Raw genomic sequence first — 12230 nt, forward strand, 5'->3', positions numbered from 1 at the left:
TCTCTGTCTCTAAACCATTTCGATGCGGGTTTGAGGTTGCTCCTTGCCCCTTATGTTTCCCAAATTCTTAGGCGTCTAGAATTATGCCCTATGCAACTTTCGCCAAATTCGATTCGCCATATAGTCGTTTTCATCATCATAATGAGGGTTCACCATTATGAGCCCAGTTTTGACAATTTCTGGTCCTTATATTCCTTCACCACATCGGCGAGATCAACAGATAGTGGTTTTTTCTATTTGTCTGCTCGTAAAGAATGTAGGTTTCTGGCCCCCCTTACCTCCAATGTAGGTCCTTGGAAAAAGAGGTTTATTTTTGTTCGACCTCCACCTGGTCGAGGGTGGCCATTTTGTTGTGAGTGGGTGTTAGAGAAACCCAGACCCGTGGTCGAAGGGGGTGGGTTAGAAGATGATCTGATTAGGAGTCTCTCCTTTTATCGATACGACCCGAAGAAAATCTTGGTGGAGGAAGTCCTCCGACTCGCGCACCTTTCTCCTGCTCCTATTCCGGTTGAGGGCTCTTTAGGTGAAGGATTTCTCTTTTGCTTCACCATTTTAAAGGTCGGAGATTTTACTAACCCTTTTCCCTTTTTGAACTGTAGACGACATGGTTGGCCAGGCTCGCCTCACTCAACGGATTCGAGCTATCCGAGCCCGATCGAATGCAGCGGTGGCTGCTCCAGCTGTGCCTTCATCTGCGACATCTCCTCATCCAGTTGAGGGTCCTATTATACCGGAGAGTTCGAGACCTAGGAGCCCTCCAATCGAGGTAGGAAGTGAGGATACTCGATCGCGCACTCGTTCTCGAGTTGCCCAACCGGGATCAGGGTCGCCCAACCGCTCTCGCACAGACGAATCCGAGCCGGGGGGTCTAATAACTCGCCGGCGGCGAAGGGACAAGAGCCCCATGGAACCCAACACAAGGGCTCGAGCTCAACCTTTGGCCGTGGGGTCATCGGTGTCTGCTGCTCCTGGTGATCGTAGAGGTTTAGAAATGCTAAGCGACATTTCGGAATGCTGGCGTAAGGCTCGCGAGGATCTCAGGGCTCCTAATCATCCCACGGCCGCGCGTGTTGGAGAGAAATTCGTCCCCGATTGGAATGTGTCACCTAATAGTTCGGTGTTGGGATCCCAATCTGGCCAGGAATCATAGGAACTATATAACGCGACCTGCCTGCCTTTCGATCAAGCAGCTTTAATTCAGAGCCTCTTCACCCATTTGGAAGAGCACGCTGCTCATTCGCTCATTCAGGTATCATTTCGTATTACCCGTCTTCCTACTGGTCTTTCTCTAATCCGTATTTTTCTTCTTCAGACTGCCAACTTTGTCCGTAGCCTCTCTTTGAAGTGTGCTGGGTTCAGGCGAAACCAGCTCGTGTCTGAACGCGCAAACGTCGATATGCGGATCAAGGTCGGAGAGGTCACAGCTCGGGCAGAGAGCTTGGAGACTCAACGTGCGGTCTTGGAGTCTCGAGTTAAGGAGCTGGAGGAGAAGATGGCTTCGGAAATTTTGAAGGCTACTGAGCTAGGCCGGGAGGCAGGTTTCACGGCTGGTTGTTCGACAGGCAAAGTAGAAGGTCGCGAGGAATTTTTGAACTCGGATGATTTTGCGAATCGCCTTCGCGAGGCTTGTATTCAAGGCGCTCGCGATTTCCTCAAAGCTCCTGCCTTCGATACTGCTTTGGAGATCAGAGCAGCCGACTATCTTGTGCAAGGTTTTGAGCGGTGTAAGGCTCAAGTATCTACTTTACAAGGATATGTTCCTGATTTTGATTTGTCCAAGCTAGACCCAGGCGTAGATGGAAATATGCAACCATTTCCTGAGGAAGATAGTCCTCCTGTCGGGGAGGACGAATTTGCTGTATTATTAGATGAAATTGAGAACATGTAATTTTCTACATTTACACTCACTTTGAATACTCGATATTTTCTTCCGAATGATGGAATCTATGGCCTTTTTCAGGCTTTATTACTTAGATATCCTATTTCGCAAATAGGCAACCGTTTATGCAATTTTGATCGTTTGCCTACGATCAGTGGTTTCATTCGACCTTTTCCAGGTATCCGATACAATCGTCCTATCCGATTACATTTATTGAGCCTTTTTCAGGCGTTCATAATTTATTTGGTCGCATCCTTGCTTGGCCTTTTTCAGGCATAAAATCTTCTCCAGTTTTGAATGTTCCATGGTCGTGGGAGATTGCGACCTTTGGTATCTTGTAGTATATATGACCCCTTTCTTCGGATTTCGACCACCTTGAAAGGGCCTTCCCATTCGGGGTCCAATTTCCCAACATGTTTTGAGACTTCGACTTTTTTAAGGACCAAATCTCCTACTTGTAGTTCCCTTGGTCGTAATCTTTTGTTGTATTGTCTCATCATCAAGGCCTTGTGGTGGAGTATCTTGGCGTATGCAGCATCTCTCTTTTCTTCTATTATGGTCAGATCGAAAGCCCTCGCCTGGTTGTTTTCTTCTGGATCGTATTGTGCGATCCTTTGGGTTTCCTCGCCAATTTCTGCAGGAATCACAGCTTCAGAACCATAAACCAAAGAAAAGGGACTCTCACCTGTAGACGACCTGGGGGTCGTTCTATATGCCCACAAGACACCTGGAAGTTCGTCGTCCCACGATCCCTTTGACTTGATCCTGGTCTTCAAATTCTGCATGATAGTTCTGTTGGTCACCTCCGTTTGCCCATTCGATTGGGGATGACCGACCGATGTGAAGTTCTGCCGAACCTTTAATTCTTTTAACCAACTCGTGATCTCCTTTCCTTGGAATTGGGTGCCGTTATCTGAAATCAGTACCCTGGGGATCCCAAATCGACAGATAATATTTTTCCAGATGAAATTTATCATCTCTTTCTCTGATATCCTAGCGACTGCTTCGGCTTCGACCCATTTGGAAAAATACTCGACTGCAAGAATGATGAATTTTTTCTGACCCTTGGCGGGAGGTAGGGGTCCTAATATGTCAATCCCCCACTGATCGAATGGGCATGCGATCTGAACTGGTTCTAAAGGTGTAGCGGGAACATGTATACGAGAAGAAAACTTTTGGCAACTCTCACACCTCTGCACCAGTGTCTTTGCGTCCTTCATCAAGGTAGGCCAGAAATACCCTTGCCTAGCGACCTTTTGTGCTAGTGACCTTGACCCTGAATGGTTTCCGCAACTACCTTCATGTATTTCCTTCAAGATATACTCTGCCTGCTCATGGTTTAAACACTTGAGAAGAGGCCCCTCGGGTGTTCTCTTGTACAATTCCGACCCGACCATAGTGAACCTCGTCGGTTTTAGCCTAATATTTCTCGCACGTGCGGGATCCTCTGGTAAGATCCCTTTGCTGAGAAAGAGTGTCAATTCATCCTTCCACGTACAGGGTTGTTCAACGGCTTTTACTTCTACTGTCTCCGTGATCGCTGGTCGCTCCTTTATCATTACAGTAATACTGCGACTTTTTACGCCGGATAGTAGAGCTCCAAATTTGGATAAGGAGTCCGCTCTGTCATTTTCTTCTCTTGGTATCTGTTGGACAGTATATTTGTCGAATCGCTCGATCCACGATTTTGCTTTCTTAAGGTACAAGGACATAGCTCGTTCTTTTGCTTCATATTGCCCTTCAATCTGCATTGCTACCAGTTGAGAATCCGTATATACTTCTAAAGCTCTTGCTCCTGCCTCATGGGCTAGTTCTAATCCTAGTATCAGCGCTTCGTACTCTGCCTCATTGTTAGTCGCTTGGAATGACAATCTAGCTGCTACCTCTATCTCTATTCCTTTGGGCCCTTGTATCAGAATTCCGGCGCCACCATTACTAGCATTTGATGAACCATCCACGTGCAGCATCCATAATGCGTTCTCTGGGGTATTCTCGTTTGATAGTTCCATCACGAAATCTGCCAAGATTTGGCCTTTCTCAGCAGTCCTAGCCTGGTAGTCAATGTCGTGCTCGCCCAACTCTATTGCCCATTTTACCAATCTATCCGAAGCCTCAGGGCGAGATAGGATGTTCTTGAGTGGTTGGTTCGTCAATACTACAATTTTGTGCGACTGAAAATATGGCCGCAATCTTCGCGCTGTAACTACCAAAGAGAGTACCAATTTTTCGATCATGTTGTATCTTAATTCAGCACCCTGTAGCATTTTACTGACGTAATAAACGGTTCTGGATCCTGTTCTCCTCCCTCACCAGGGCCGAACTTACCGCGTGTTCAGATACAGCCAGGTATAAGAACAAAGTGTCTCCGGATCGAGGGTTTACCAACAATGGTGGTTTTCTCAAGTATTCCTTGAGCTGGTTGAACGCTTGCTCGCATTCGCCAGTCCATTCAAAGTTTTTCGGTTTTTTTAATACTTTAAAGAAGGGTAAATTCCTATCGGCAGATTTAGAAATAAATCTACTGAGGGATGCGATCTTACCAGTTAACTTTTGGATGTCCTTAAACGAGCTTGGCAACTTCAACTCGAGGATTGCTGTGATCTTTTCAGGATTTGCCTCAATTCCTCGACTACTCACCATATAGCCTAGGAATTTTCCTCCTCTGACTCCGAAGGTGCATTCGTTGGGTTGAGCTTCATTCCATATGCCCTCATTATAGCGAAGGTAGCTTCGAGGTCGCACAGGTGCCTCTCGGATCGCTGGCTTTTGACCTGCATGTCGTCGACGTATACCTCCATTGTTGATCCTATTTGCTTTTCAAACATCCTATTCACGAGCCTCTGGTACGTGGCCCCTGCATTCTTTAGACCAACGACATTACGTTATAATAAAATATACCTTGCTCAGTCACAAAAGATGTTTTGATGCGATCCTCTCCCGCCATATGGATTTGGTGGTAGCCTTGATACGCGTCCATCATCGAGAACAGTTCAAATCCTGCTGTTGCATCGACCAATTGGTCTATCCTCGGTAACGGGTACGGATCTTTCGGGCATGCTTTGTTCAAGTCCGTGAAATCGGTGCACATCCTCCATTTCCCAGACGCCTTTGGTACTACTACTACATTTGACAACCATTCCGTATAATGAACTTCATATATGTATCTAGCCTTTAACAGTTTACTAACCTCTTCTTGGATAATTCGGTTCTTTTCGATCCCAAATGCTCTCTTCTTCTGCTGCACTGGTCGAGCACTTGGATCTACGTTTAACCGATGAACGATGATCTCTGGATTGATTCCCTTAAAATCTGAGGGGCTCCTGCGAACATGTCGAGGTTATGGCGTAAAAAGGTGATCATCATTGTTTCGAATCCTTTATCCAGTCTTGAACCTATTTTTGATGTCTTCGAGTCGTCCCCTGGAACTAACTCGATCTCTTTGTGCTCGTCGACAGGCGTTATCCTTTCTTCGTTCCTGCTCCCTAAAGATTCCCCAAACTTTCTTTTCCTATCCACTGTTTCTTTTCTCATAGAGAGGTTGTAGCACCGCTTGGCTTCTATCTGATCGCAAGCGACCTCTCCTATTCCAGCAGGGGTGGGAAATTTCATCCTCAGGTGATAGGTAGATACGATGGCCCTGAAACTGTTTAACCCAGGTCTACCCAAAATAACATTATAAGCGAAAGGAGTTTCAACTACGAGAAATTTTACCATTAGCGTCTTCCTTCTAGGTTCAGCTCCAATGGAGACCGGCAGTTCGATTGTACCCAGCGAACTCACCGCTTCCTCCAAAGCCGACCAGCGGTGACCTCACAGGGCCGAGTTCTGCGTCACCTAATCCCATTTTGATCAATACTTCTCGAAGGATAATATCTGTCGAGCTCCCATTGTCCACCAGGACTTTATGGACTGTGAAGTTGGCTATATCCATTTTGATTACCAGTGGGTCATTGTCATCTCCGATCTTTTCTTTCAAGTCCTGGGCACCGAAGGTGATATCAAGCTCTGGTGATATGTTCATGATTTGTCTATTGACGATTGTCCCCATTCTCCGTTCGATCTTTTTCCAAGCTCTTTTTGAGTACCCTTCATCGGGTCCTCCAACTATCGTGTGAATTACACCTTTGATAGGAGCATTTTCACGAGCATTGTGCCCTGCAGTTATACCATTTTCTGCTCGCCTCCCTTGACTCCGCGATCTGCTTTTACGATCTCCGTTCTGATAATTTCTTGCTATTAGATCTTTGAAGTATCCCTGGCGAATGAGACGTTCGATCTCGTCTTTGAGTTGGTAACACTCTTCAGTATCATGACCCCGTTCTCTATGGAATCTGCAATACTTGCTTGAATGTTTTTTGGATGGGGTCACTCTTGTGGGTTTTGGCCATCTGAGTACGTCTTTTCTCTCAACCATGAGCAATGCCTTCGCCCTCGTAGTGTTAAGAGGCGTATATTTGTGATATTTGCGTTGGAACGGTTCTCTGTTCCATTCATGCCTTGGTTGTCGCTCTTCCTTTTCGTAATGCCTTCGATCTCTTCCTTCCTCGAATCTCCACTCGCCGTCTTTCAAGGCATTCATTTCCTCTTCGTCTATGTATTTCTGCGCCATGCTCATAAGTTGCTCGACATCCGACGGGGGGTCGCGCGCTAATGCAGATGCAAATGCGCCTTTTTTTAATCCATGGATCAGGATGCTTACTACCATGTCGATTCTTAGGTCCGGCACTTCTAGCGTCTCGTTGTTGAAACGCCCCATGAAAGTTTTTAATGCTTCATTATCCTGTTGTCTTATGGTAAATAGGTGCGTCGCAGACCTTTTCTGTTTTCGTTTGCTGGCGAAATGAAATTGAAATTTTTGCGTGAGTTGCTCGTGTGACTCGATGCTTCCGGGTGGTAGAGTGATGAACCATTCTTGGGCTTTTCCTGTCAGAGTGGTAACAAACAACTTAGCATTAATTGGACTCGATTGTCCGTAAAGGTTCATTACCATATCAAATGCCGCCAAGTGTTCCAGGGGATCTTTTGTCCCGTCATATTTGGGGAGATCGGGCATTCTAAAGTGCGGGGGTACGATTTCCGTTAGAATCTGATTGCAAAATGGTGAGTTCCTATGTTGTGACACGATCTCTCCCCTCTTCTTTAGTTCGTCAATTTGCTTTCCCAACTTGACGATCTGTCTCGAAACGCTGTCGACCTCAGCACGCGAGATCGCAGGCCCCCTAGTCTGGCTCTTGTCTCGGCTACTCGAACCCACCTCCGAAGGTAGGCGCTTGTTCTGGCCCTTTCCACCTGTTCCAGATGTTTTTTCCGGTTCTCTTTCTTCGAATAGCTTCCTCCGCGGACCTTCTCTTTCGACTGGCGTGGTTGTCCTACGTTCGTATGCCACGATAGCCTTTCTTCCTGCTTCTTCCATCAGTTGTTGTAGCTCCAGTTTCGTCAATTGAATGATGGGTTCCGTTGTTCCCATCGCAGTGTCTAGTCCAAGGATATTTCTGCCTGACTCCCCTTCCATGTTCTCAAAAACTTTCCCACAGACGGCGCCAAATGAACGATCCTGAGAACTTTTCTTCGAATCTAAGTCGTGTTACGCGACCTCGATCCTCGACCTGGACTTCGGGACAATTCTTGAGAACACAGAAATAAGGTTAAGCCAGTCGGGGAATCTCCCGACGATGGCTCTCCGACGATCAAGTCAGTGATTTGCTGGAGAATAATATATGAATAAAAATAGTTCTGGAGTGAGTTTTGTTTACGTTACCCGGTTAGGAGCCATCCCAGTGATATTTTATAGTTCCGTCTCAAGTTAAAACTGGTAAGTGCGGGTATATGATGATCTTGCCCAAGTCATGCAACCCAGATTGAGGCTAATTTAATATCCCATGATTATAGCGTCCATAAATCCCTCCTGGAGAGTAGTTAATGGGATTTTACTCCCTTTATAATTTATGATGCATCCTAATTTGGTGTAGGGATATTTTACCCTGATCACTTCTCGAACGATTTTATTTTTAAGGTCTTTCTCTTTGTTTTCGTAAGATAAAAATATGCACACTGTTAGGTAAGTTTTTATATGTTTAATGTTGTATTTTGTATTAATAACAAACTATTTATATAAGGGTGATGTATTATCGTGTGAATACATACAAGAATAGTTTGATCAACAAACAACTTATTTGACTTGTAATAAGTCAACTGATGGTAATTTTTTTGCTAATATTTGTAAATTCGGTAAAATTTTACTAATAAAGTGATTTATTTATTGAACAAAAACAAACGTTAAGGCATATAATTTTTCAAATCACAAGAAATTACGTATAATTATATCAAATTTCACGGGATACAATGCAATTATTCCTAATATAAAATTAAACAAAATCTTGAAATAGTAGACAACTAGATGTTATTTTTATAATGAAAAATAGACAAAAAGTGATGATAATTAGATAATTGAGAAAAATGTCATATTCTTTTCTTTTCAATTTATTAGATATTAGTTTAAAATGGTCCCACTTATTAACATGCATTTATGTTAGCAATTAAAGCTTCACCTGTAGTGTTTTTGTGTCTCATTTGTTCCACAATATTAGCATGTGACTAAGTATGAATTTGCATCCATTTCATTCTAACGCTTATCATCTTAATGCTGGAAATAATATTTTTATTTTTTAAAATATTTTAAATTAAGTTGATTTAAGGCAGATACTATAAACAACTCCATATCAACTTCTTTAACTTATCAATAAAATTATAAATATTAAATTATTTTTTTCAAATGCTCCAACTTATTTCCACAACAAAAGCAGTTATCACAAACGTCGATCCCAATTTGGCTCTTATTTCCAAGGAGAAAATCCAATTTACCCCCCTATGATATGAAATATAAATAAAAAAAAATCTTGTGAAAAATAAAACAACAAATTATCTCTATCTAAATCATGACAGAGGGTAATTTGCTTCATTTTTTGAAACATATGGTGGTAATTTGCTTTCCTTTTTTTTTTCTACAGAGAATATTTGCTCATTTCATATATCACATGGGTAAATTGCATTTATTCATATTTTCTAATTTTATGATTCAAATATGTTTTGATATACATATTCAAAATATATAATATGGCCATATTATTATTCAAATAATACAAAAATAAATCATTTAAATAGAAGATGCATTATTCTGTGGCCCCCACCAACTACAAATACTAATGTAAATTAAATCCGTGGACCTTAACTTCTCATTTGGTTGCCGTACAAATTTGTGATCTGCAACAAACCTACACTTGATTTTGATTCTGTTCAATTGTCAATCATACGTTTGTCCTTTTTGGGTTTCATACTTTTTATTATCTCTTCAATTACAATTTTTTATTTTCTTTTTGGGACCTTTTGAATTGGTCTAAAAATAAACATAATATTCGGATTCGTTTTCTCAGTATTTTGTTGTGTTTTGTAGAGATAGAGAGAGAATAACAAAGATAAATAAGTGTATGTTAGAGATAGTATGTACGTTTGAATTTGTTTTTAGAGATAATTTAAAATAAGTATTGTATGTTTAATGTTGTGTTTTGGGAGACAAAAATTACTATTCATTGTCAAATCATGTCTTTTTTATATATATTTATGTATATGTATGTGTATATATATATTTATGCTAAAATAGTTTAAAACAGCTAAATAAGGTGTTTCTAAATGATGGCAAACATTGAGTATGTTTTAACTCGTTTCGGAGATAACTTGAAAACGAAAACAAACATAGTGAAAGGTTTTATTTTACTTTGTGACATAAATCCGACATGATTGAGTATCGATCATTGTTTTTAAAGACAATAATATAAAATTACATTTGAATTGATGAATATGAAAGAATGTAAAGCTAAGCAAAAGGGATCCAGACGAAGAATTCAATTTGATATTTGTTTAGATATTTAATGTAATAAAGAATATAAAATCCTTCGATCTCCCATTTTGAATCATTGTTTATTAAATATTAGTGGTAATACGTACTGGAGTCCAACAATATTACAGGGATCGAAAAATCTTTACAGAAATTCTAAAATTAATGGAGGATTAACATGTAAAATATGAATTAACATTTTGATACTTAAGTTAGTAATTGATTGACTAAATAAATTATTTGAAAACTTGAAATAATGTAAGAATAATAGTGCAATAATTGAAGTAAAGTAGTAAATGTTGAAATATAAGTGAAAATATGTGGGTGGAGTGCAAGAATCGAGCAAGGATCTTGTGGACTTGATGTAGACGGAGAGTAAAGAGTGTGCGTGTGTAAATGAAATGAAGTTACCGTTATGACTGTATTATGACCTCTATTTATATGTCGATTGAGAGTAGAATTCGAACATTACTTGCTGTAAGGAATACACCGTTTGAAATTTGTATGTGTTAGTTAATTAACAAAAAAAAAAAGATTGAAATTTGGACTTAACTGGACGGATATATGATCTTTTGAGTGAGTCATGCCCAATCAAACTAAATTTTGTGAAATCTATTTTACCTCCTATTAACAGGTCGACCATCATGGATCTAGACTCTAGAGAGAGTTTATTGGAGATTTTTCGATATGATGTGCCTCGAGATATTTGGAGTATATATGACTTGACATTCTTATTTTTTGACTCGTCCTATTGCATTTAACTCGTTTTTATACCTACCATGTTAAAATATAACGCAGAAATTATAAATTTGATATATTGCTCATGGATCAGCAAGGACAAGCCTACTGGACTGGTCGATGGGAACCCACTTTCTTTGTTTTGGGTATTAAAAAAAAATGGTTGAGGAGGTATCAGATGGATTTAACATTATTTTATTGTGAAATCATTATAATCTATTTATTCAAGTGCTTTTTTCAAATTCAAACCATTTCATTCAAAAGTTACAAAAATGGAAAAGTATGAATGTCATCCACAAACCCGTCATGAAAAATTATGCATACGCCATATATATCGTTTGAATTTCTATAATTATCTTACTGTTGTAAAGAATCAACGAATATCTAACCACATGAAAATATTAATATACACGAGAATTTATATTATTTAAATAAATTTAAATTGTTTTAGGGAGAGCGTGTGGGAGAGGATACGTGGATGAGGACAGTAGAAGGAGAGGGGCCCACGAGCCAATGGGAAATGGGAATTAGGAAGGAATGCGATTTATCACTGCCTGCAAGGCATCGCATGTGCACTTTTTACGCTTTCTCATATATCCCCACTCGCATGTGCGCTTGTCCCTTTTCTTGCTTTCTCTCTCCGCTTCTCCCCCCTTTTCTCTTAATTAAAATCAACTCCACTCCGCTGCTACCCTGTACTGCCACCCACTCTACTTACCATGTTCCGGTTCCCCACATCATTATTATTGGTCTGAATCACTCCCACCTCACATGCACCCCAAGTACCTTCTTTAAACTGCTGATTAGCTGTGGTATACAAATAGTCCCTCCTTCCCCAAATTACATAATAATTAATAATTTATTTTATTTTTTAGCAAATAATTAAACAATATGAATTAAATTATAGTACTTATATTAAAAAGTTCAATATTATTGAAATTATCAAATAATAACAAATCAATTCAAAATTAAAAAAAAATAAACTTCATACCGTATAAAATATAAGAGTATCGTAATTTTATTTTGAAAAGGTAGCTCACTAGAGAGAAATGAGACATGAGGGTTTGATCTCGGTCGAGGTCGTCAGTGTCCTAGAAATCACCTAGCGGTCAGTGATATGGAGTACGAGTCTTGTTGAGTGTCTCGAACTGAACAAGTAATTGTTAGTCTGCACGTAACATATTAGGCTAGTTGAGGTGACCGTAAGCTAAAAAATCCTCCAAAGCTTAAGTCAATTTAGAATTTAAGGTTATAAGGGTTTGCACAATGTTATTTAAATTACAGAGCGCGATTTGATAGTAATAAATACATACCCCTGTAATGGTCCCTCAATGTATCTATAGATACTTATGCGTTAGAATCCGTACAGATCGCGTTTCAAATATATAACCGTCACATGAGTTATGGAACACTGGTTGTTGATGAGGGTCATCGGGTTAGGTGCTAAAAAACACGCAAACCCATAGAGTGTTTAGGCATTTTAGTCCTTCTAACTTGTTCAATGCATTTCTCCTATCAGAATTTATAAACTACTCAAATTTTTTATTTATAATTAATATATGATGTATGCCTACGTTATCACGTACTGTTAATTCTTTTTCTTTGGTATTTGTTCTTTTGGGTACTATGTAAAGAAAGATAAAGTGTGAATTCCTTTTGGGAGTTTGGCATTGGCAACGGTAAATTGAAGGGTGGACCACATTAGTTGTGGGTTGCGGCCGT

General features: G+C 40.4%; 1 protein-coding gene across 1 annotated transcript; it reads right to left on the minus strand.

The window, feature by feature from the left end:
• Positions 1 to 5612: 5612 nt before the first annotated feature.
• LOC105160057 (uncharacterized) lies at positions 5613 to 7391 on the minus strand. The gene has a single exon (XM_011077323.1). The coding sequence runs from the start codon at positions 7389 to 7391 to the stop codon at positions 5613 to 5615; it is 1779 nt and encodes a 592-aa protein (XP_011075625.1).
• Between the last annotated feature and the right edge of the window lie 4839 nt (positions 7392 to 12230).

This window comes from Sesamum indicum, linkage group LG4, assembly GCF_026168435.1.
Source record: "Sesamum indicum cultivar Baizhima isolate 11 linkage group LG4, ASM2616843v1, whole genome shotgun sequence".
NCBI lineage: Eukaryota > Viridiplantae > Streptophyta > Magnoliopsida > Lamiales > Pedaliaceae > Sesamum > Sesamum indicum.

Bases quoted from the DNA above. Each gene is read 5' to 3' on its own strand.
- LOC105160057 (XM_011077323.1), bottom strand. From the start codon at position 7,391: ATGGAAGGGGAGTCAGGCAGAAATATCCTTGGACTAGACACTGCGATG.